The sequence below is a fragment of the Bombus affinis genome, chromosome 11 (genome assembly GCF_024516045.1).
Source record: "Bombus affinis isolate iyBomAffi1 chromosome 11, iyBomAffi1.2, whole genome shotgun sequence".
Lineage (NCBI taxonomy): Eukaryota > Metazoa > Arthropoda > Insecta > Hymenoptera > Apidae > Bombus > Bombus affinis.
Genome location: NC_066354.1, coordinates 7,678,934 through 7,705,864, shown reverse-complemented (window position 1 = coordinate 7,705,864; position 26,931 = coordinate 7,678,934). Strand labels below are relative to the sequence as shown.

Below are 26,931 nucleotides of genomic sequence, written 5' to 3'. Positions count from 1 at the left end.
CGTGCACGCGTTTCGTTCGCCCGTTCGTTCGAGCAGGAAGCGGATGACGGGAGATTTGCGCGAGCGAGAAAGACTCTGGCTGGGAGATAGAGGGAGTAGCTGGTGCATAAATTAGTGGTGAAAAGTTAATTGGAGCGGACACTGGCTTGCGTTCGCAGTGGTACAAGTTACGCTCCTACCACGCTCGCACAAACCACCCACCCTCGTGTTCCCGAGGCTGTGCCGGCAGGTCGTGCTTCTGCTGGCCGCAGCTACGTCGACCAGCGTAGCCGGAAAACCGAGCCCAAACATCCCCCTCCTGCGCGCAATATCGTTTCCCGGCAACTTGAATTATCGGCCCAGTCGAATACACACCGATTGCCCCTACAAATTCGTCATTATCGCGAAATCCTGTTCGGCGTGATCGGCGGTCTCCCAGAGAAAACGCGGCCGTCGCCTTCTTCCTTCCAAGATCGATCGACATCGCTCACCTTTCACACGGTCGTTGAAAGGCTTCCGCGACATTATTCGACCGAGCTCGACGTTCCATTAATTCTGCGGGACCGTCGTTCCCTCGCAACGACGAACCTTCCAGGAAAAACCAATTGCCGCGATATCGAGAAAACTTGTAACCGCGCGATACCGATTCAGCAATACGCGAGCATCTGGATGACAGCCGTGCACGAGTCGCGCAACAATCGGCCGCGATATCCTGAATTATCGCTCTGGGCCAAATACGCTGATTCGCGCAAATTTGTAATTTCAAATTCGTAATTATTGTCAAATCGGAACGCGTTCGGCCGCGGATTGCGGTCGAAAGAGCAATTCGATCGTGTCATCGATGTTTCCGTTTCCGAGAGGCATTCTCTCGCTGTTTCGAATCGATGCGATGTTGTTAACCAACGATCAAATATTTAACGATAGCTGGATATTTTCGCCATCGTATTTAATAAGGAGGACGCGCACGCTCGTCTTTTTTCTGCTCGATTCTCTCGAAATTCTTCTTCTTTCGAAATTCCTTCCTCGGTACGTTCTTGAGAACTGCAACGTTGCGTTTCACGCAACGACGTAAAGAGAAAAGAAACGTTCGAAAACCACACAGCTACGGAATCGGTATTGCGTGAATTTACATAGGGTACACGAACGTTAGAAGGTAAAAGGGAATGGAGCACGCGGCTGTACGTAGTTTACTTTTTAATTCGGGCCGGACTTCGTACTTTAATAAAACCGTTGAAACACGCAGACAAAGAGAAAAAGGAGGAAAGCAGCAGGCTGGCTGGCGCGAACTTGCTCTTTTACATCAACGGTTAATAGCGTGCGCGCGCGTACTCACGCTTATACACGTACATACATCGCGAACCGCCCACGACTCCTACCTTCTTAATTAATGAACACCCGGTGAATGTTCGCAAAACAGCTCCAATATTCTCCTTATTACCACTGCTAATAATAAAAATAATAACGATAATTATTATGGCCATTATTCCTGCTATTATTATTGTTATTATCATCATCATGACCACCGTGATCGTCATCGTTGTCATTACTTTTATTAGCGGTACTCTACTTTTATTTTTATTATTACCACTACGAGCATTATAAGAGAGCAGCGGAACCGTAACGAAGGTGTAAGTGTAAAAAAAAGGTCACTTTCATTAAAGTCGCTCGCATTACCAGTCTCTGTGCTTCTTGATAACGTATCGGCTAATTTCACGCCGGAGCTTCCAACGCTTCGCGAAGCTTTTCTACTTTCAACGACTTCGCCAAGACCGGGTCAACGATCAACCGGGTCAACGGTCAACCGGTCGGTGTCTTGGCGCCAACGCCAAAATGACTCCCCCGAGTACGCTCGAATTTATTCACGGTCAGTAGTCTCGGCAGGATGATTCGATAAATTGTTCGGTATCGAAAGAGTTAAAGAGAGCTATGTTGCTAGGCTTTCGAATAGCGAGCGCGCGCCATCCACGAGAATCGATCGTTTCGATTGTTGCGCTAATCTCCACCCCGACACCTCCCGTACCCTGCCATCCGTTCCCAACTACCGTTTCCCAATCTGCCCCCTCTTTGTTGGTTCCCATACTTTTTCGAACAATGAGATTTTCACGCGACGGGGAACTTTACATTATATCGGGCTAGTAAAACGCGTCGGTTAATTAAAACCAGGCAATGAGCGTTCCATGGGTCGAATTTATCGCGATATATTTTTTGCCACCATTCTCGGCCGAATATTCAATAATATCGCGTGATCGGATATATGCGAGCAAAGCCGCGCATTATTCTTCGGCAATGTAGCCGCCACTTCTTTCTCCGCTATTTTTCCCCGTTTAATTCGATTCGAACGCTTACCCGGCTCTCGCATTCCTATTCACCGTTTTATCCAAGATTAAGTGGCTAACCTTAGCCGCTGTATTTTTTTTAGCGAGACGCGTTTCGTCGCGTTTCCGCGGTAAGAGCGAACTTTGAATTTTGAAAGGTTAACGAAGCTGTGGAAACCGTTGCTACGTAGTATAGAACGAACCGAATAAGTATAATAACTTTGACTATACGTTATATTTATATCGTGTATTGTGTTTCTCGTATGCTGGTTGTTGGTCGACGTAACGAATTTTACGAAGCATGCGATTCGAGGAGCGAAAATTTTCAGTGAAAATTGAGCGTTTGCGGTTGCCCGTTAGTCGGTCCGAGGACTCGAAAATCGATTTGGTGAGCTCGCGTTTCTTGCGAAACGCGAACGCTCGACCAGAAAATAACAGGGTTGCATAGCACGCACGCTACCGTGTAGATAGGGCTCGAACGATTGTTGGAAATCGTTGTTCGAGCGGCCATCCGTCTCGTAAACGCTTATCTCGGCCCTGCTCACCTCCACGTTCGCTTTATTCTTCGCGTCACCCAGAAAGGCCTCCGAAACCGTTTCCTTCCGCTAACGATCTTCATCTCGGTTCTTTCCTCCGTGGTTCTTGCCTTTTGTTCCTCTTTTTACGCGCCACGGAACAAACGCAAAGGAATAGCGGCTGTCGTCAAAACGTTACAAGCGAAAGATAAACGTTCCGGCGTGCCAAACAGCCCTTTCAACCACCGTTACGTGCTTTATCGTTAGTTTCGTTTTGATATGCGCTCGCAAACGTCGCACCGCGTCGTCCATCGGCTCGCCTGATTTTCTCCTCGTTCCAAAGACAACGTTCCTCCACCACTACAGACTGCATCCTTACGCGAAGCTTTCAAAGCACTCCTGTCCCTTTGTCGTCCTCGTTTCTAGTTGCCAACACCGCGCGTTCTTCACCATTTTCCAAGCTATAATTGACTTTAAACACACCAACCTTTTTCCCTTCTATCGTCTTTTTATTTCGTTCGAGCGTAGTTCCTTCGGCTATTTCCCGTTGGGAAGAACGTCGCTTCTCCGGTGTGCCGTAAGACGTCCGTTTACGAGCCCGTTACGTACTTCCGTTAACCGGAATTATCTCCTTGCGCATCTTGCTCGATCGAGAATACTTATACGGACAGAATCCGCCCGGTAATTTGACTTTAATCGCTATTTATCGCATAGAATCGACCGCTTCCGCTTCTTTCAAAGTGCACTTTCGTTGTCAAGCACTCGCTGATAGCTGGAAAGAAACACGGAAGCCTCGCTCGATACCATTTTCCCGACATAAAGGAAGAAACGCGTCCACCGATAAAAGAAAATACGCTTTGTAGAGAGGAGGAGGTAGGGGAGAGCACGATAAATCGAAGTAGAACGTACCGATCAATTCATGACTCTCTATTTCATCGTTTAGGCGACGTTGCATTCCTTCCATACTTCGTTTCACGATGAGACGATCTAAAGCACGATCGAAGTATGCTGCTATCGAATGAGGAAAGAACGCGTAACAAGTATGTAGTCGGCGTATCGGCTGCGCGCGGTTAATTGCGGATAATAGCGTAGTTCACGGAAGCAAAGCCGGAGGCTGTGTTCCGAGGCGTACGCGGAGTTTCCGTCGTGGTTACAAGTAATTACACGACGAACAAACGAAAATGGAAAGCGAACGCATTGCCTCGAGGAGTATCAAACGTTTGACTAGTGGAAGAACTTAACTAATGAAATATTTGGCTCGTCCGTAACAGTTTGCGCCTTTGCTGCGCACATATTTGCCGCGGTAAACACGCGCTCGTGTATACGCATGCATAACTTCGCCTTAACACTCATAATCGGATATGTACATGCCCATAAATACCTGTCTCTCCAATGAATTTGAAATATTCGTCCCGTTTACTTGGCCGCAGAATTAATCGCTATTAATAGGTGACGTTCTTTTCTAGATCTAACGAGTTCGTCTTAATCGACCGTTTAATTCACGCCGACGCACACGCGCTACTTGACTCGTAATCCGTGAAACAGTCGGGGAAAAACGTGAAATAAAGCGATTGAAAACTAAAGAAAAGAGAAAAGAAAAGAATTAATCGAGTTTCTGGAACGCGAACGCGCGAGAAGGACGTACCGCATCCTAACGCATCGCGTCGTTCGACTTCGCGTCGCGTTGCGTCACATCGTATTCTGTCACGCGCGAGATATTAATTGCCACGAACTGGTCGAACGAATATTTTGTTTCAATCAATTTGGACGCGCGAATGAACTTAATTGATTAGTCGCTCGTCTCGATCGCATGGCAGAATAAACTTCGATTCCGATAACTAACAATAAGCAGTTAGTTATTTTTCACGGGTTTTGTTCGGAAAATGGCTGCGACTATGTTCGGCAAACGCGAGATCTATACGGAGAGAGATATTCGTTCGTACCTATATACTTGGGATACGTTAAACGTGTATTTCGTGGGCACGAGACGCTACGAACGAGGAATAGTCGAGACTACGAGAAACAGCCCGATGCTGATTTTGAATTCTGCACAGCAATCGGTGAAAAAGGACGAAATCCTGGCATACAAACGCAAGATTGCCTACAGGTATACTGTAACCAGTCAGCGTGTAGAAGAGAAAGAGACTAGACCGGGAAACGGAAATCCGTGGTATAACCGTTGTTTCTAATGTTGTTCTTCTTGCATCGACTGGCGTCGTCACGTTGTCTCGTCGTTTTCAAACCTAAACCAAACCTAATCCCGGCACACGGAAGACCGTACGATCGCGTCGATATTAAAGAGGAACAATTTACAGCGTACAAAGCGGAATCGGGCCGACATAGATTATCATAGATTGGACATTTTGCGTTCGTGAAATCAAACGAGATTCGAGATCTGCCAACGATTGGGAGGAAGAGTTACTCGACGAGAATCTGAAATCGAAGTTCATCCACGATGGCACGACAACGAGCGTGGTATATAGGCTGGATTACATCGTTTATTACCTCGTGAACGACACTCTGCGCCACAATCGCGGATTCGAGAGCAGCTGGAGATACGTTGCGTATTCCAGGAACCGGTGAATACGAGAAAGAAGAAAAGCATCAATTTCCGTCACAGAAGAATCCGAGATGCTTTGCACTGGAATCTGTCGCGACGAAATGGAAATTGGACGACGTTATAGTAGACTTTCGCTTACCCTTTCGACTGCTGGATAGAACGCGATTCTTCGAATTCTACGGATCGACCGCAACACTCGACGCCGGGAACCTCGATGCCGGGGAAAGACGCGCGCGCTTCCTCTTTGCAAATTGATTTCGGTTACGCTCCTTCGGACTTGGCAACGATTTTACGCGGGTTAGTCGAGTCGAGCTCCGGGCGAAATAACGGTCGTTAGTACGGTTAGTTAGAGGACGCGGAGGTGCACAGCGTAGATGGGATCGGGTGTCGGGGAAACAATTCCAGCCTGGTCTTACACGGAAATCCATACTCGGTTACCCTTGACGAAGAGACTGTGAATAATTACCGGCTCTGAAGCGTAACAGAGGTTGTCGGTGCCACCCTCCGACTCCACATTACCAGTACTTTTCATCGCGAGCTTTACACTCGCCCGCCACCGAGCAAAGAAACGTCCACGCAAATCCTGTCGCGCGACCCCACGACAAAACCAATCGAGTATCATCGATGTAAATATATACATATTTACGATATACGCGTTGCGAATAAATTTCCCGTTAGAATAAATATCAATAGACGCAGTGTAAACGTATAAATATCAACGAGTTACAACGCGAATATACTACGCGACGCGAATTACTTACGTAAATCGGCAGGACGATAAAATGAAAATCTGTCTCTCGGCGATCATCGATTGTGACGGTTTACGTGTCGAATAAAACACTTTTGAATCGTTAGGAGACAGATGAATGGCGTGAAAGCATATAATTCTCTTTTTTTCTCTCTCTCTCTGTCTCTCCTTTCAATTTTTCAGACAAGCTAGTTATAGACAAAAGTAACAGGATGAAAGGCAGTGCGAGATAACAACGTGAAAGCAGGGGAAATTCGTAAGGTGTGGAGCAGTAAGCGTTGCGGCGTTTTCAACTCTATTCTTCTCATCCTCTACATCCGCTTCCCTCGTCGTCGGTTTTTCTCTCCGCAAAGCTTGTCCGAGCTTGTCTTTTTTCTCCTCCGTTTCCAAGCGTCGAACAATAAAGATTTTCTTTTCACGCCACTAGACTCAATCGACGATCGTTTTTCATAAATTTCCAGCCGACCGCGGGACCGATCGGGTCTCCCCTTCTTTCGCGGTTATGTGCTCGCCGTTGGTGTCGGTGTCGGTGTCGGTGTCGGTGTCGGTGTCGGTGTCGGCGCCGATGTGGGTATCGGTGTTGCTGGTTTCCGGCAACGCTCTCGTGTGTCTCAGTCTATTGTTTCTACGTATCCTCGCGAAGCACGAACCACCTTACGACACCTTACTTTCGTTCTCCTGCTTCAGGCTGCTTCCCGCTGTCCTCCTTTCGCCATGTTCCATCGGCTATGATGTTCTCACTCGAATTTTTCGACGTGACGCAAATAGGACCCATGTATCGCGTAACATGGCGCACATGTCGCGCATGTCGCGTTGCTCCTTCCTTCGGTCTATCCACAGCTCACGCGATTTTTCACCGAATTCGCGTATTCGCTGGTGTTGCGTTCGACGCGATCGATCGCACGAATAATTCTCGTATACAATGAGGTAGTTGATCGAATGTTGTCTTGTACCTATGTACACGTATATGGTAGCGCGAAACAAGCAGGGTCACGAACCGAGTTCTCGATTTTTGTCATCGCCGAGTTAGCTACCTCGATTCCGCGGTTCCATCCCGCGGCGAAATTCGATTTAACTCCACTGATTTTCGACTAAAGGATTAGATTACTCGATTTTTGTTCCAGCTTTCGGTCGGTCCGTCCATCGATCGGATTAGCCTCCATTTCACAAACTCGCTTTCAATTGGAATTCAATTTACCCCGATTCGTTTCGTAGAATATGAACGGCTATCGAACATCGTTAAATTATTGACTCTCGACTGGATAAAACTTTGCAAGCCACCCCTTGCCGCTTCTCCTAACTCTTGCTGCGCACCGTAGAGGGAAATCAAGATTAAGCCGAGATGCAACTTAACTTCGTGCTCCTTGTTTCGACTGGATTCGAATTCTACGACGATATCGACGATGAATCGATACAGCAACAGCGGCCACGATACGCCGAATCCCTGAGATTAACAACTCTGTCACAGCGAATGAGACCCCAGCCACGGAACCAAATAAATACGAAAAAATGGAAAAATTGAAGAATGAGATTGAGCGAAAGGGAGGATGAGGGAAAACGGGAGGAAGAGAGATTGGTCGGGAAACAGCGGCGCATTTAATGCAGGGAAGTTGAAATTAGTTGGACGAGTATCTCGCATTCAACGAACAAATTGCAATTAATGCTTCGTCGTGCGATGCACATATTAAATCGCATTAAAACAGAAACTAACCGCGGTTATCCCTCGACGATCGCTCGCAAACGAATTCACGTCTCCTTCCTTATTTCCTTCTGGATCGAACCCGTTATACGAATTCAGAGTTAATTTCGCGAAACACCAAACCCCGGTTGTTTTATGACGTCAATGTATGTACTGTATTCATTCAGTTGAAATTCAATAAATTTTAATAATAATAATAATAATAATAATAATAACGATACAGCAAAATAAACAATGACCATAATTAATAGAACTAAAGTATGATAATACAAAACTGATATAATAATTGTTCGAAGAAACGCTGGTACCAATTAGAATTTGTGTCGTCCGTTCTAATTGTTCGCGCGACATCAATCGACCTCTTGGACACAACGCCACAACATACTTACGTATTATACAATTTATACGTAGCTCGATACGTGTGTGAGCGTAGACGGACGGTTAATTACCATAGCTGCAAAGAGAGTTATGTCCAGGCACTGTTTTAATTACAAGTGCGAAGCCGGCAATCCTACCCGTCTTTCATCTTTTCCGCGGAAACCGTTGACGGTACCAACGTTGATCGATCCATCTTTTAGTTGAAACTGTTGGTGGCACCAACACTCGTTCGTCTTTATTTGATCGAACCGTCCAATTTTGAAGGGAAGTTTCGATCGCTTTCGATCGCTTTCTCCTACTTCCTTTCTCGAAGCGTAAACGGAACTATTCCTCAGAAACGAGTCTACAAAGGCGAAGAAAGAAAAACGAAATACGGACCCATTTCGATGGCAAAGTATTTTCTCAACGCCGGGACCGTGGCGACCGTACGTAGACGTATACCCGCGACACTGGAGCTGGGTAAACGCGGCCAGCTGAGAGCTCGCCGAGTAGCATCCGTGAATTTGGCCGCGACAATACAGGAATATAATCGCATTGTGTAAACAGACAGCGACGCGCACGGTGCGGAGAGCACAGTGCGTGATTCCTGAACATTCGACGACGACGCGACGCGACAAGTCGGCCACACCGTCGTCCTCGTCGTAATCGTCATCCTCCGGATTCAAGTTGGTTGACGCCACCTAACCATGGACAATGGGGCCACGACCAGTACGGTACCATTATCCGCCTCTCGCGTCTATGACAACTCTATGAATTATGCAGCGTAATGTAGACGGATACGCAGCCCCTCCTCCGCATACTCGCGCGTAGCGCATGTTGTTCCATTACCGATCCTACCGCTTTCAACCGCAAGCAATTTACCCTACTAACCTGCCACCCATTTCATTGATGTACGCTTGTTTACCGACCTTCAACCTCCCCTTCTTTTCCCAGTCTTACCCTGTCGCATCTAGTTTGTCGGATTTATCGCGTTATTCTTCCTAAAACGTTAATAGAGGGCGAATTAGTCGAATAAAAAAAGAAGAAAATTGCATCGTCGATATTTTACTAAAACCAAGATTGAAACGAGATCCAAAGACGAAATAAGAGGAAAGCAGAACGCGGGATGATATGGTCGAAGAGAGAGTAGCTTTGCAACTGGCGCGCGTATTATTTCCCTTTCCCGGATACGGTTTCTGATATCCATATTTTCGACAGGTACTTTGAATATCGTGCGTTTGCGAGTAACGTATGATATTAGGCCGTGACCGCGATTGCCGGTATTACAGCCTCTACAATATCAATCTGGCGGTGCGGTTATCGCCGCGGCAAAGTAGGGAAACGCCGATGCCATGTTCAAATTCAACGAGCCCTAACCCTCCGCTACCAACTCCGATATTGCCAGATACGTATTACCTTGGCTTTAACTACCACCGTCAACATCGATCCATCGAAAACGATACGCGCTTACACATCATGAATAATTCGCACTTACGAAACGACGCATTTATAGTCGTCGACGAAGCTACTCCTCTGCTGCTGCCTTTAGAGGCTTCTGGCTCCACTCGGTTTGCATTTAGGCGCACGTGGCAAATCCAAACCACTGGGGAAAGCCGGGGCGGACAAACAAAGAGAAGTCGTAGGCGAAAAGAAACAAGAAAAATTGTTCGCGAAGAAACATAAGGACGGAGGAGAACGAGCGTGGAGAGCTTCTTTTCGTTGTAATACTTTGGACGGAGTTTAATTACGTCGGGCTGCCGCGTAATCAAAGAATAAATCTCGCCATCCAATTAAATTAAAAATCCACAGTGTCGTCTTTTTCCTTGATTTTTGCGCGCCTTTAGTTTCCGCCCAGTCCAGTTTTATTCCAGCTGCTTTTTTTCTCCGCTCCGCTCCGACGCGATGGTTACGAGGCAAAGGAGAACGCGGATCCCAAAGTATCGCGAAAAATACACGCAAGACGGAATTGCGCGGAGAAGCTGGCTGTATAGCGCCACGGCGGAACCAAGTTGCAGCGAGCGCGAGTTTCATGGAAAAACGAAATTTCCTTCTCGATTGGCAACCGCCATCGGACTCCCGATACAATCTGCGTCGGTGGTTTTCGTGAAACTGCCGGATGGAGAAAGTTGAACGCGGAACTGCAACGATTCGGTCGGTGGCCAATTATAAAATTCGCCGTGTATAAATATGCTGTACAGGTTGGCCACTCGATACCCCGGACGATCAGTATGTTACACTTTTCGAGTTTTGCCAGGCAAAGTTTTGCGGAATGAGCTCGGACGAGTAGTCCTTTCTTGGCGAAAGGACGCGACGAGAACCGTATGCCGAACGAAATCGAAGTTATGGCCGATAGTTAAAGAGTCGTGAAGCGCGATTAAAAGTTTAAAACGGTTCCACCGGGGAATCGGTCTACTTTTTAACGTCGAACCGGCACTCGGTGTCGATGTTCGAGCGCGTTTTTCCAGTTGGTTAAGGGGCCTCTACTGAAACGGCCAACGAACTAACCGATTCCGTTTCGCTCAGCCTTTCGCTATTGAGTCTATAATTCGCGAAAGAAATCGACCAAGATACGAACATCGACTAGATAATAGGGGACGCGTCGCACGCGAGAATAAATCGGAGAAAAAGGGGACCAGGCGAGGATGGCGAGACGGGAGGATAAAGAAAGCGGAGGAATAAGCTAGCGAAAAGGTTTAATCGTTAACGGTGGTGCGCGTAATCTGGATTTCGGTAAAAGCATCAGTCCCTAAGGAGTCATCTATTTGGTAAATGGATGACCCGTGGAACCGGTACGAACGAACAGGCACGCAAGAATCCTGCGGGGATATATCGAGTCAAACGTTACACCCCGTATCTGTCGTGTTATCGCTACGAACAATGACTACCTATTACGCGACTCTCTAGTCATTTTTCATTATTATCGTAGGTCATCGGCCTATTCTAACGAGAGGCCTTTCCGTAATTGCAAATTGGTCGCCGTTCAGCCAGCAGCAAAGCTAAGCCTAATCTAGCGAAAACATTTACGTCCCCTTAATCGTTCCACGCGTAAATCGCCTCGATTACTTTGAATCAAGATCGTCGCGAGCGTTCCGCGCGCGCGTTTCAACCATCGTTGGTCTTCTCGCAAGACGTCGCAATCAACTTATTAAGTCAGATAAGAAGCGCGCGCTATTCACGACGGAGATATGAAGTCGTTGGAATTCGTGCTACGTCTTCGGACTCGTGCCTTCGGTTCGTGACTATTGCACGATGTAATCAGATATCCTAGGGCGTGCGTTTCGCGCTAGATCGTACGAGTAGAGTCGAGTCGAGTTGAGTTGAGTCGGGTCGGGTCGGATCGAGCCGAGTAGCTTCGAGCGGTAACGACCAACCTGGCCCATGTCGGATCGATATCGAGGCGAAGATTGCCCTATCGTAGGCAGAAAAAAACAGGTGTTAATCGTCGTCGAACACGCGCGATAACACTCGAGTTAAAAAAGAATAAGAGCGAGAGACGGCTTCGTGACACGTGAAAACTAACATGACCGTGCCACGTAATTCAAAAATTAGTAAATTTCCTCTCGTTCCAACCACCTAAAACTCTCCCGATAACCATCCAAGACAAACCGTTCTCGGTGTGTTTACCTTTACATTATAGCACACGTGGCGAGCGCTGTTAAACACCCACCATACCGTTCCGCGACACGCTCTGGGAAAACCACCACGAAAAGCACTACGATACGTCACCGTCTCCAGACTCGCTCACACTCCTTGTTAAGGCATTCCCCTAAAATACACGATATCGTCGAGATTATCGTCGCTAACGCATCGAAGGATCGAACCTGTAAATACATCGACTCGTGTAAATCTGATTGTAGCGTGAAATTGTCTATATGGGGAAATAAGCGTTTCAAGTGTACGACATCCGATGCTTTGGCGAGTCTAATCGCTCTTTTCTATTAAATTAAACTTACCCTCGCGACGTTTCGCTGGCACGAGCGATTCGATGACTTTCAAGGACCAATGACGAGACTAAGCTGGACGACGCGAGCGCGAGTAGCGTTTTTCAGCCGCTTGAGAAATACCGCTTCGGTTAACTACGAAAGCTCATTTTCCCATTTTTACCGTCTTAACGATACGTTCTAAATTTCTTCACGCGTGTCGTCTTCGCTTCCGCGGTTCCATTGACTTTTCAAAAACGCTCGCCGTCTGATCCTATATTCTCGACAAGTTTCTCTATTCATACGTAGATCTATTCGTGGATTTGCATCGGGCAGTGATGCCGCGAGTTCCAGGAACGTAAGCGGATGCACGCTGTATACGCGGATCGGTCAAACGGACTCCACGTGCGGATTGCACGTGGAGACTCATACGCGCGGGATAAAGGGTGATGTCGCCGCACCAATAGACAGCCACGCGTACCTCTGTCTACGGCATAAATACCCAAATCAGGGCAATGCAAGAGTCGAGTATCTAAGCGTCGTAAGATCGACATCCTCGGCGGTACAGTTAATCGTAGCTACATAGATGCGACGCTAGTTCTAGTGCTCGGTGCAGGTCTTAGTGAATAAATGTTATTTGGTTTTAGTTATGAGAGGCTTGCATTTAGTCTATTCGCAGATTCGTCTAGGTAGCATTCATTCGATGAAACATGTCCATTGAACCAGCAACGGTTGAAATTGTATTGCAATCACCGATCGCCGATACACAGGAATTCGATAAATCTGGAGAAAATTAGGATATACGGATGCTCCGAGCAGAGTATAGTTGAACGTACGTTCGTTGCTACCGATAAGAGTAATTAATGCACTACTTTATTCTCATGAATTTATAATTTTCTGTTACGGTTAACAGCGCTGGCAAATATTTGCATATGCGATGTAATAATTTCGTTATGGATTTATTATCGTTTGATGCGAACTGATATGGGCGAATGCTGCGTAAATATCGTGTGAAGCTTGCAGTCGTGGTATTTTCACGGCAATTCGTAATATCGTTTCCTCCCGTCGGCAACCAACGATGCTGCCACCGACCCACAAGAGCACCGCACGTCTGTCCGATGAAAAACGAGCATTTTAACGATATTAACGATAGCTCGAGATAAATCGATCGCGAAACGACATCTGTTCCGTTCTCGCTGTCTTTATATTCGTTTCCCGACGCGAGCCATGAATCTCCGTTGGTAGCATTGTTGCCAGAGCGGGAAAAGCGAGCTACTAAACTGGCCCGCAATGGAAAGCCTCCGAGAGTATCTCGGAGGGAGAGAAGGCCGGATGCGGCGGTTCGATATCCGTGGAATGCGCAAAGTCCATCGAATAATCAACAAAAACTACATTTTCGCTAGCTCAGTATTTGCGCTAGCCAAGATACCGAGGAAGATGGTAAGAAATCGATGGTCGAACATACTTTCGCTCGTTTTTCGCCTCTTTATCGAACGGCCTCCGATAATTGGAACGCCGCTGAGAACGCGTAACGATCCATTATTACTATCCAAGTAAATACAAGTACTATTTTGCGCGGTCAATGTGAACCAAGAAAACGGAACATGAAAATAGTGAGAGCAGTTTGTTTTGTGAGAGCGGCGAGTAGTCAGAGAATCATTCTGAATCGAAACATCGTGAATCGACGATGAATCGAGCTACTTGAAGCCAAAGTATCGACGTTCCACCAAATTTAAAATTAATCTCCCGTTAACAACCTGTAAATCCTTCTATCGTTCTATTTGTTCCATTGGTACGTAGCGTAATTCGACGATGAGTCGAGTATCGAGCAGTGTCAATGGTCAATAGAGATCTAAAGCGAATTACTCGAAGACAGAACGCTCGCCGATGACGCAACGCCAACTATTCTCATCGATGAGATTCTCCGAGCAGGATAATTACCTGTAATATACCGTAATGATCGCATCGAATCGCCGATATCGTTGCGCAGCAACTATTCGCGCGTCATCGGTATCGCGATTATTTGATAAGTGACAAAAATTGGAATAGTAACATTCTTAAGGTCTTCTAAATTCGTATTTCGCAGAAATCTATCGGGACAAAAGCGAACTATTGGATTGGTAACTGAGTGATTGCAGATTTTGTCATTAGGTGGTAATGATTTTGTCATTAGTTGCCAACCCAATAGTAACTTGTACACCAGCTGCCCGTAACTCTTTTCCTTTCTCACCGAGACGCGACACAAGGAGAATCGGCCGATAGAAAATAACCTGAAACAGTTTCACTGGATAAAACCGAAAGGGAAATGGAACTGCGAGGTGCGCGTTGCTAGTTGCATCCGTGCGAACTCTGTTCAACTATGTGCAAACACGTCAGGAAGGTCATTGTGCGTGGCCGATATCGCGACGACATTAAGGGAAAATGCACACGTAAGTGAAGGTTTCTTTCACGTTCTCGAAAGGATAAAGACCAAAGAGTTTCCTTGGGAAAACGGAAACTGCTTGATTAATTGCTCCGTTATCGATTAAACCGTGACACGGTCAACGTCAACGCGAGTTGAAAAGGAACGGTAACAGAATCGAGACATTCACGCGCAATTTCGCAGCAAGGAATTGTCTACGCGCCTTGGTCCAAACTCCCTCGATGCTGACTGTTATAGGACGTCTCGTTTGTAGCTGTCGACACGACAGGATCACGCTTAAACCCCCCAGATGCATCCTGTGAAAATCAAGGAGGGAGAGAGGTGGCAATGCACCCGGCGTCGCGTCGAGATACGTTGAGAAATATTGGATTCGACGTATTTCACCGACAAAACGACGCCAAATCTCAATATGGCTGGTAAACGGTTCAAGAAAAAAGGATGAAAGCTTGCATAAATAAGTTGGAAAAATCGAAATACGCCAAAGTACCTCCGAAAAAAAGCGATAAATTTATTTGCTCTTCCATTTTCGACGCGCCTATATTCGTTACGTGGAACGTCATTGCGCGAACACGACCGATCAATGAACGACAGGATTCGACTATGTATCGGATACAATTTCAATATTCGAAATTACAGGATTTACATATATTGTTTCTCTCCATTTCCCCTCTTTTTTCTTTTTTTTTTTTTTTTTTTTTTTAATACTATCGAATGAAAATCGAGCACGATCCATTAGCAGATGGAAGGATGTCTATGAATTAAAAATTTCCGAGCAAATGTGCGAGAAAGGAATTTTTATCGCGATCATCTACTGCCATAGACATTTCGTTTTTATGTTTCTGGTTACCTTTAAAAAGCGGCGCACTTCGTTTCTGCCCAGTGATTTTTGCGCCATGACTGGCGCGATTCTTACCGACGAGTCGACGTTTTACGACTCGCATTTCCTATTGTCCGTAATATTCGCTAAATCGCGCAGGCTTAGACCATGGCGGACAAGTTGGTGCGCCGCGTCGCTTTGGATTACAAGCGAACGAGTGCTTCGCGATACTCGGGGAATTTTTCATCGCTCGGATACAATCAACAAAACCAGCGCGCTGCTTTTCGCGAGTATGGTCACGGGAGAAACGCGCGAGAGAAGAGAAATCGGTTTCGCCGATGCGGTTTCGACGGAACAGCGTCGTGCCAAATGTCGGGAAATAAATAACGAGCAGCGGGAACAAGCGGATAGGAAGAAGAAAAAGGGAAGAAAATGGGCGAAAGAGAAATCTTTGACGCGTGTGTGTGGCATATTTTTCTCCGACAGAAATCGTCGGTGCCTCGCGGAATCTAAAAGCGCCGATTAACGCAAACGGCATCGGCGACGCGAATTACGATGCGCGAACAAACAATCGCAATGAATGCAACGACGTATACGCTTCGTTGTAGCCTGGTTGCTTCGTCCCTCATTCGGCATCGTCATATCCATCGACGACGCGGCGCGACGAGGCAAAAAGGATATTTTATTGGCGCAAAACGAGGGAGAACGACGTTGTGGCGAAAGGAAAACCATGTCGGCGAGAAAGGGCTCCGGAGAAAGAGGATGGTGCAGGAGGAGCGTCCATGACCGACCAGTGGGAGGGGTAAATTAAGGAATGAAGTAACCGCGAGGAAGTCAAAGTTGGGTTGCGCGAACGGATGAGAGAAGCCGAGAAAAAGAACAAGGCGGGAGAACCGGTGAGCGAAACGAAGAAGACCGGCCACGGCGAGGAAACTGCAGCGGATCGGTTCGTTAAACCTTCCCGGGAAAGAAAGTCGACGAACCCTCGATACTCTCTGCACGCTCCTCTCTCGGTCGTATCGAGTTTTCGACCACGCGCCAGTTCCGACGTGTTTCCACGCACGACCTCGCATTTCGATTTCCACCCAACGTTGTCCGTTCGCGCGCCGTGCAAATGAAAAAGGGACGTCGTCCATTTCCGAATAACACGGATAAACCGACGGCGCGACGTCGCTTTCCTTCGGTAAACGTGAAACGATTCGCTGCACGCGATTTCGCCTCGGTTAAAACGATCAACGTCCTCGGCGACAAACAACGAGCCCGGCGTAAAAACGAAACCTATGCGGTAATGCGTAATCGAGCGCGTCGCTCTTGGCACGAGATGCGTACCGACTAATGGAAGGGCTTCATTATTCCCGCGGATAACTATAGCGGTAATATTAATTTGTCGCTTTAGTATTTATCCGAGCGAGAATTGGACGAACGCGCAATAATAAACGATACCGTCGATAATTGTTGCGTTACAGGAATATATTTACCGTAGATCGCGCAAGGGACGATGGCAGACCCGTCGCCACGTATATCTCCGCGCTATCATATTTTCCACCATTATTACCGCGTCGAATTATTGCCGTAGCATCAATAATTAATAACGAGGTCGATCCGTCGGCGCGTTCGCAGCAGCCCGCGCGGCCGCACCGAGATCCGTCCCAGCCTTCGCGAATTCGCGATCACTGACAAACTCGTTGTGCCGCCCCGCCTCGCTACTGCGCACTGACCTTGCTTACCAAGCCAACCACTACAGACCGGACGACACGCTCGTAAGATCGAGGAACGTGTTTCCTGAGAACCCTTTAACTTTCGAAATTGCACAAGCGGCTTTTACCCGTTACACCGGACAACTTCCGTTCTTCGCGTCACCTTCTTCCGTTCAAGTTCCTTCGACACGCGCGCGACCCACTTTCCAACATTTCTCGGCTACTCGCGGTTCTTTCGCATCGTCGTCGCGAAACAGAATTCTAGGCGAACGTTATGAACGAGGAACGGCAGTTATAGACAGAAAGAATTCGTAGAGATCGCGGTCACGAACGATCGGAATTCCACGAATCGCAGCGTCTCGCAGATCGGATCGATCGGACGACCGATTCAACCGCGAGATTCGCTCCGCTTTAATCGAATTCCGAGCGCTGTTGAACGGAGCTGCTCCAAGTCGGAGAACTTTCGCGTCGAAGACAATACACGAACCGCGCGTCAAAGGACAAGTGGCACGAATCTGATTGCGAGCACCGAAGACGTCGCGTGGCGACGCTCAGCGTCGATCAAACCTAAGTTTTCAATCGTCAGATAACGAGAAACGCCCGCCTCGGCATCTCGAAACGCGTTATCCCTTTTCCCATTATTTTCGGATCGCCGGGTAAATTCGTTTCTCTCGAATCCCTCCAATTGCGACGACGCGACCGAGGTTCAAAGTCGGTCATTGCCGCGAATGAACACCAAATTTAAATTAACGCCTAGCTAGGTTCGCGATGGAACTCTAACTCTGTCAAATTGAGGTGTGTTCGTTCTTCGACCTGTCAACGCACGCGACAATGGCATCTTTAAGAGTCGGGGGAACATCGGTACGAGGAAAGCGCGTACGTGAATAGCCGAGGAATGCGCGTCGACTGCTCCTTTCCGCGATTTTAGTCCGCCGTGAGATGCAAGCGCATGGAAGCAGAAACCGCGCGTAAATTTGTTACGCGGCCGGGTCGCTGGCCTTTACGTTTTTCGCTACGTTTCCGATCTTCGATCGACGAAGAATCTAGTGACCGGAAACTTCTAATCCGGGATAAACGACTGGCGTTGGTGCAGCTGAAGCATTCGAGGGTACGTAACACGCGATTCCGATTCATCGATTTATTACTTTCGTACGCGCTGGGAAAAACTACAGGGCATCGCCTCGAGCGAATGTCCGTCCCAGATACGCCGGTCCATTGTAAATAACAGCTTGCCCTGTTACGCGTCACGATACCTATACGGACGAATTTTTCCGCTGCCGACACTTTCTGAAAATGTTTCAACCAGGAATTACGTGCGAGCTGCGCTTCTAGCGTAGAGAGACAGGAAGAGCGAAACAGAGACAAGAAGAACGAAATAGAAGGAACGGAAAGAGACGCGACGAACAAGGCGAAAAACGGAAAAAGGGAGGAGACTCACCCGATTTCTCGTCGACGGTGGAAGCGATACCAGCGACGTAGGAAACAGCCTTCGTTAGTCCAATGAGTAACAGTACACTCCACATGTTCTTTCCTTGTTTATCCCTTGTTAGCTTCGTCACAAATCCCAGCACTCGGAGCCAAAGCAAAGGTAAGCCACGGAGAACGGCTTCGTTCTATCTGTTGCTACCCTCGCGGTACGTAACGCGTTAAGTCATTTTCTCGCGGTACTCGGATTTATTCCCGATCTATTCGCACTCTCATCTTAATTTCCAGTACCCGTCCGCGTCCTCGCCGACGATCATCGTAAATCGGTTCGAATCACGCATGTTTCCAACACCACCGAAATTCCATTTCGTGTAACGGTATACGCGTCGTGGTCCACCGAGATGTCGGAACGCGATGTTCTCTTCGAGGAAACTTCACCGCGTGTGGCAACGATTTCGCGCGTTAACGTTTGGTCTACTCCGATCTCCTCTATCCACCGACTCTCGTGTTTTTCCTCTTTGGTTAAACACTAATTAAACTTGCCGCGGCACCGCCTCCACAGCCACGTACCGCAAGCACCGCGCTTTCCTCTTTTTCTCTCTTCTTTCTTTCATCCACTGTACGCCCGTTATTAAAGCGTTGCACATCAACGTGCCAGTCTCTGTGCCGTTAGAAAATCTACCGCACTTTCGACCTAACTATGCGCCACTATTGCCGATAACCTACAACGACGAGCACGATATCCGCAACAATCACCGGTGACCATGCTATATCCACCGAGGCCGCAAAATTCACCGCACAATCGACCAGCGTTGTTCGGAAAAAAGCGTCGCCTCGGTCGCGATGTCTGGAGCGACGTTCTTCGAACCAGTTGCATCCGTTTCCAACGTCTGCCACGGGCCACCACTTCCACTTGCTACGAAGATTCTTTGCGAAACCGATTACGGTCCTTCGCGATCGACGAGACACTTGCGCGAGACGTTTTGCGAGACATCTAATTTTTGTCGTTGGCGTTGCGAGTTCTCGTTTAGACAGAAGCCTCTGTTGGTGACAGAGACGACTTTACGAAGGGTTACGATCTTTTCCAGCCATATCGCCGATCGATGTAAAAAGATCGAGATGGTCGGTTGCAGGATGTAAAAAGCAGATTCCAGAAATGCTGAACCGCGAAGCATCGATCGATCCGTCGATCGTCGGCCGATTTTAACACGTTCTTCCGGTGATCCAAACGAAAAACGAAGCACTGCGGAGACGTTCCATCACGTTGGCTTGCCACAGATTTTCGGTTTGCCTGGAACAGGTCCAAGCAACGACAGGGACCGCGCACAGGCCTGCAATCTCGTCAATGGCCGCGAACTCTCTGAAATCGATTCTGCGAAGATTCAGCGAGAACAACCATCACTGGATCGCTTCGTCGCCAAGTTTGCACATCCGGAAAGCAGAAGGCTGTCTTATTACTTTTTTCTCGATTTGGCGCGCTTTTCCTTTGCAATCTCGTCGACCTTCGTCGGAAGCGTCAAGACGGTCGACCTTTATTTCCGAGGTATCCGCTCCAAGTCTGAAAGTTACGCGAGAATGTAATTATCGCGAGTGTACACGCGATAATTCATCGTCGAAAGGTGCCTGTCGCTATCGGCAGGGAATCGACACGTGTGCGCGAACGAACCGTGTCCAGTCTCTTGGACGAGTTCTCCACGACAAACAGATTGAAACGAACGCGTGCTCCGACAAGACGGTAACTAAGCATTCACAGTGCGGTGAGTTCGTACAGATCTTCACTGATCGAATCGCGCGGAGGGTAAAGGGGTGTAGCAGGCGCGCGAAGGATAGTGCGAAGAGTAGCCCGACGGCGCAGGCGTCCACACGACGCAGTAACACGTGGTCCTCGACCGACGGCGGACGGCACACTGACGAAGAAGACGAGCAAACGGCGCGGCGACGGACGCGCAGCCTGCAAAGCCTCCCGAGGAGGTGGAGGTGTCGGAGGAAAAGCTGCGGGTGGGGCGAAAGGGATGAAAGGGGCTCGACTTGTACACCGTGCCTATCCCGTTACTCCGATTCCAAACCAGAAGAGGACGTTTTGTCCTACGGCCGAAAGAATATGCGTTCGAATAGTCCGAACTTCGTGCTGGTAAACATCCGGGGTCGGGTGCGGAATGCCACGCACATGCGTTCTACCTTGTTCGATAACACCGACCTCTTCCCTGGCCGGAGTTATCCTAAATTTGATCGGTCATCGATTCCAAGACTGTAACGCAATCTTCTCCTTCTCGATCGCGAATACGAGTCTAAGCTAATCACGTGGATCTCGTTTAATCGACGATAGTCATCGCAGCAAAGCTTTCCGCCTGATATTTCTCTGGCTATTATGATCGAATCTGAACGAGACAACATTTGTAAACTGCACGTACGAACAACGAAAAACAGCTAAAAACAATTTCCGCTCGTGTACCTGCTCACATTCTCGAAAACAATAACCATAGCTACTTTATAATATGTATAGACGAATGCCATAGCTATCTATACGGTTCGGTATTTTTCTTTCGAATGTTCCCTCGATTCGATGATCAATGATCAATTTCTCTTGCACAAATATTCCGAGGTCGTTTCTCGTGGGATACTGCGATTGCTTCGGTGTTGGCGGAGAACTCGAAATCGCAAATTCAAAGGTTACGTGAAAGGCGCGCAAAAATTTGGGACACGTACAGTCTAAGAGAAAGTGGAAGAAAAAAACGGTGAACGAAAAGAGAAAAAATCGAGGCGAGGATGGTCAAGCTGGTTTAGTTCAAGTTGAACGACGAAGCTTACGACAGTCGCGTTTAAGATACTTACGCGTACTCGGTCATCCGTGGACGAGTGTTCGCTTTTTGTTCGGTGTCGAAAATGGTTTACAGTTGTTTAGGAGAGTTGGGAGCAAACTGGGTGGGCAGAAGGGAAGAAAACAGGAGAGAGGCAAGGGACAGGGTCAGCGGGACGGAAGAGATCGAAATAGGGTGAGAGACCTCGGGGCGAAGGAGGCGGATGAGGAAGCAGATGCTCTCGGACTGGTGTCACGGATCATGGTCATCTTAAAAGCTTCTGAAAGGCAGGAATGCCACTCGCGCTTTCTGAAAGCTATCTTTTCGACGAGGGAATGGCTTACTCGAGGCTGCGCGTACGTGTATCGTACTCCACGATCGTATCGGTGAACGTGTAGAAACGCGAAAGAGTTGCCCGGTTATGCGAGAACCGCCACCATCTTTTCACGATAATGACTTTATCCGTTACCGATGACGAACAGCTTATTCGACAGAAAAACCATCGACGAAAGATTAACAGGCAAATTCGATCTTTCCACCTGTTCTCGTTATCTCGCAATCTCTTTGATCTTAATCTCCGATTGGCTTAGTTTCCTCGTCAAAGTTACGAGTACGCAACATTGCGCGCTCATCGGTACTTAGCAGTACGTATTATCGATACGGAAGCTGTCGCTCGAACGAGACATAAATATTTCACGTTTCACTTTTATTCTCCAAACGATGTAGCGGATGCGATGAATTTCATATGAACCCGCGCACAGGCCATGTCGCGTATATTACGTTCCAACGTAATTTAAACGCACTGAAAATTTCACGATAAAATCCGGGCAAATAAGAGCGCAAAGACTCGAAATAACATCCACCTTTAATTTTCGCAACGTCCTAAAAAGGCGAGTGCGTGTTCCGGCGCCGCTATTCTCTCCTTCGAAATTACGTTCGATTTCTACCGATGGACAACGGTCAAGCAAGGAAGGGGTAAATTAATTGGACACGGGGCTCGCTATCGCCGCCTAACACACATTTCCGTGACAGTTGTAGAAAAATCACGCTCGATCGGAATGGGATTCAACATGGGATTACGTGACATAGTGGCTGGCACGAACAACAGCCTCGCGCGAGAATCGCGACTCTTCGAGGCTCGATCGAGGGACGTTACATACAAAAGTCCGCTATTAACGCGACCATTAGCCTCGCAGGTCTCGCAACGCGAGTGGGTAAAAACGTTTTGGTTCCGTGAGATCCGCGCTGAAGATTGGAGCGCAGCCTTCTTTCACGCAATACCGTTTACTCGATCTTTAGAAAAGTTACCTACTCGGGAAACTTTGCATCATTTTTCGAAAATGACCACCTTCTCGAGAATAGAGTGGGCCACGCCGATTAATCGTCGATTCGTTGCCTCGAAACAACTTCGAACTAAATCGTATTCGACGATAAAAACAGGTAAATGTCGTGGCAGAACAAACGACGGCTATGTCTAATCGCTACAACAGTTTGTAATTGAATTATTAATGAAGAGATGTTATCGATCAGCCGACAGTAGTAATTTACTTTTGTAATTCGCGATGAGATACGGCGCGAGGAAAATAACCAAGTGGGGAAAACAGATCGTTCGCAGTGATCGCAATTTATGAAAGCCACTGTAAATACCGCGTGCCGGCAACTCGTTATCGCGGCCCCTTCGATTTTTCGTCAAATTTGCAGTCGAATCAAATATCGGAGAACGTGTATAGCGAAAACAATGTTTCAATGTTTTACCAGGATATAATCTGCGTAAAAAGATTTATTGCGAAAACAATCTGTTGCAATGGGCATTGACGATTTGTCGGATCGTTGAAATGCATTTTCCCCTCCTTTATCGAAGAGATCGTTATCCCCGGCAAAAGTGTTTACGAGAGTTATCATCTTTCTGCACATTTTATCAATTTTCACGGCGGTATCGGTTGTTTCACCGCGGTTTTGACGATGCAACTTCAACTTTCGCTGCTCGTATCATCGGAGAGGTCCACGGGCTTCCAAACGATTTTCCTAGTTACCCGTGCGCGGCAGTAGCTGCCAACTCGAAACCTCCAGTTCCCTATGTTATCGACGCTTTCCACGAGTCCCACTTCATCGTGATCCGACGATGTTAGTTAGCTTTCCCATTTACTCGTTATCCGCTCGCCGCCTATCAAGGTCATTAACCCTAGGCGATAAAAGTTAATTCATAAATCGAGCAATCTCAAAACGTTTCAAAAGAGAATCACGACGATTGCGATAAAAATATGGTCCATTGAGAATGATGCGCAGAAATGTCGCGGCGAAACTATATAAATGTTTTTTATTAATAATTACAATTACTCGCAAACAGTATATACTGATGAAGCTCGTCCATAAACATAATTATATGAGAATCGTTCTATCCATGGAGATCGTTTTCTCGTGCAAACACACACACACTCTCTCTCTTTCTCTCTTCCACCTTGTCTATCTTATTGTACATAGATTTTCGATACAAAGGTGCATCTCCGTGACCTCTGCAACTTCGACACGACCTCTCAGAAAAAACGACTAGCTCTTCTTAGTGATTGGTGATCTTCGCTGGAACTTCGAAGCACGCGACCGTGCGATTTCCATCCATTAACGCGTAGTGTATAACCATAGAAATCTGTGAAACATCGTATGCCTTTCAATACGTAGTCGTATTCGTGGAACAAGAAAATAAAGTTTACTATTTTTATGTAGGTTACGAAATCGTCTCTGACTTGGCTCGAGCACGATATCGACAGTTACTAGATCAGCCTACTGGTTATGATAATGCTGAATCTGCTCGATTAACGAGCAGCGTGTAAATTTTTAAACGGTATTTACGTCAGCGCTTACCGTTGGATAAATTTGCAAAACGGGAAACTCTCGCTTGTAGATATATTCGACGCCTTTCTTCAACGAGCATCCCGCTGGAGTTCCATCGACTTTGAAAATGTTGTCGCATGCACTCGTCCCATCTACGCCGATGAACGGCAACGGTACTCCGACAATGGCGGCGCTCACCGAGTTTACTACGTTCTCGACATCCTCGCTGGGTACAAACTTTTGTTCGACCGCTGCCTTCGTCCTGCGCTTCAGTTTGCACGGTGGCACGTCGCAACCGGTTATCTTAACCTGATTGGAATCCTCGAACTTTTCTCCTACGAACATGTTCATCGGTGAGAAAAATCGTACCATTTCTGATACGTATGTCGCAAGTTGCAAACCGGAATCGTATTGCATAATTTCATGCCGTTGATGTTTCCTTTTCTTGGAATCGAACGAATCTCTTAGCACGTGTTCACGAACAAATATTTTCCATGTTTTGTAACCTCCGTACACGATGTGTGCATTAAACTCGATCTGGTTTTCACGACTCGTCGATCATGGCTAAGTTCCTCTGCCTCGAAACGATCGATCGTTTAATTATACGCGGTTAAGTGTATCGTGTTTTATATAATAAACGTTGAAAGTTACGAATCCACAATGTTACAACAATTTTACGCTCTCTCTTCTCCGTATTGATTCGAACGAATGAAATCATTATCGAAACAAGATATGTAACGCGTGTAACATCGCTATCGAACAAAATAAATTTGCATCGTTATGTTGACAACAAGAACATTATCCGTGTTTATACGAACCGATAATTTTCGATCACATAGGGCTATCACAGATAAATATGTTACGTAAATATATACAAAAGTAGGAGATACGTTGGCGACAGTTAATGGCTATACATAGAATTTGGACGAACGATAGTCTTTTTCATGTTGTCTCGGAACAAATCGCATGACATAACAAGCAAACATTGAAAAAACTAGTTGCCACGTAGTTTCTGTACGATAAAAATCAAATTACACACGGCCGGTCCTGAGAAAATTCTGTACGTTGCACAATGGTTAAATTATACGATTTAAACGAACAAATTTATTAAATGACATTTCTATGAACTCTTTGGCATTAATTTACTTTCTCTGTGCACTCTATATCATCAGTATGAAACTATCGTAACATTTTCAATTCTCAAAGGAGCACAAGGTACAAAATACCACAAACACTCATTAGCGATTTCTTATATGCTCTTTTTTATTATAACTAGACCGCGGATAATTTTTATGCATTTACGGAAGATTTAGAGGTGGAAACGTGCACGGAATGCGCGCAGTATACAAAAATATATAAAATATCCAAAATAGAATACTCGTTATAATTTTTAACAGGTAAACCAAGTCCCTATTTAAATCCCACTTCGTTAGTGCTATTGTTAAAAATATAAATCTGCATGAAAATCCTCGGTCAATGGTCCTAATTACAACGTACGAGAATTCTAAAAATTTTAGATTTAGCTAAAATTTAGATTGGAATTCTAAAGATTTCAATTTAGAATTTTAGGAAAATTTTTGTTTTAGTTATGAGACGCGGTGTATATTTACAAGTTGACCGAAAGCTAGAAACGCGTACTAAGAGGAATACACAAATATTGAAATATTATCGACGTTTAACAGCCAACATCTAATTAACATCTTAATTTTGCCCATGTAAATCGATAAAGTTAACCATCGAGCGTTGACACTGGTAGTGTCCCATTCTTCCGAACAACGTATAACTAGATCAATGGAGAGTCGATTCTTTTGTACTTACCAGTGCCGCATTGATTGACTTCGGTCGCACTGGCAACTACGAGCAGAGCTACGAAAACGAGAATGATTCCCCTAAGCATCTCGGTGAAAGTGTTGCGTTCTCGAAGAAGAATCTCTGGGCAAATATGTCTCGGTCGTCCTCGCTCGTTTCAATCAGGTCCAAGTCCGGCTCTCGACTGAGAGTTACCACGGGATCTAACGTTATGGCCGGCCATTCGTCAAAGTTCACTTTAAATAGATTCCCCTTCCCAGAGAAGGCGGACTTGCCGGTGGGGATAGGAGGAGAAAATCGCGCCACGAATGGAAGGGATTCCATAAATTTGTGAAACTTAGAGGGAAGACCGTGGCAACGAGGACGATGCAACGTCAGGAGCACGTGCATATCGAATTCTGATCAAATCACGTTCGCAAAGAATCGCAAAGTCTATCGCCTTCTCGATGACGGTCACGCCATTCACGTAATGTGAAATGACGCTAGCCAGGCTACTATCGGTCGTCGCGTCGTTTCCATGCCCTGCCATTTCCCGATATCTTTAATTTCTTTCCTTTTTTTTTTCTCGGTCATCAATTCGGACCAGTGGCGCGGTGTAGCTTGCGAACGGAAATGAAACGAACCGACACGGCTGCGGAGAACAAAGCACCGGAAATTAACAACGGTATTTCGTTTCTCTGGTCTTACAACAAATGAAATTCCTAGTTTCCACTTACGAGAATGACCTGCGATTAATGACGTTAAACCTAAAGCGTTCCAACGTTCCGATTCCATTAATTCGTTGCACCGAAATCTACGTCTCCTCGTTCTTTCTCAAGCAATTCAAACACGCAAATTTCGTTGCGTGCTCGCGATCTATATAGATAGAGATATCGATCGGTGTTCGTTACATCGATCAACAACGACGTTACAGATCTCCTGAAAATCACGTTGTCGTCGCTTCGGACGCAAACAAACATAGCGGAAGGTACAAACTCGCTTGAGCCTCGCTTCATATTCGCTCTTCGTTTCGTTCTTCGGGTATCAAGTTATTGCTTGAAG

The 26,931-nt window shown here is 46.7% G+C and overlaps 2 protein-coding genes across 2 annotated transcripts in view; both read right to left on the bottom strand.

Moving 5' to 3' along the window:
- LOC126921894 (nephrin-like) overlaps window positions 1–20,385 on the bottom strand; it is a 252,845-nt gene extending 232,460 nt beyond the window's left edge. Inside the window, exon 1 of the mRNA XM_050733899.1 lies at window positions 18,468–20,385. Within this exon, the coding sequence (XP_050589856.1) occupies window positions 18,468–18,552 (85 nt within the window). The 5' untranslated portion in view covers window positions 18,553–20,385. The remainder of the gene's footprint in view (window positions 1–18,467) is intronic.
- Window positions 20,386–23,543: 3,158 nt separating this feature from the next.
- Window positions 23,544–26,138, bottom strand: LOC126921935 (ecdysteroid-regulated 16 kDa protein). Its single transcript, XM_050734020.1, has 3 exons — window positions 25,900–26,138; window positions 24,112–24,416; window positions 23,544–23,896 (listed from the first exon to the last, which is right to left on the bottom strand). Exons 1-3 carry the CDS (start codon window positions 25,976–25,978, stop codon window positions 23,810–23,812), a joined length of 471 nt encoding a protein of 156 aa, XP_050589977.1. The 5' UTR covers window positions 25,979–26,138; the 3' UTR covers window positions 23,544–23,809.
- Between the last annotated feature and the right edge of the window lie 793 nt (window positions 26,139–26,931).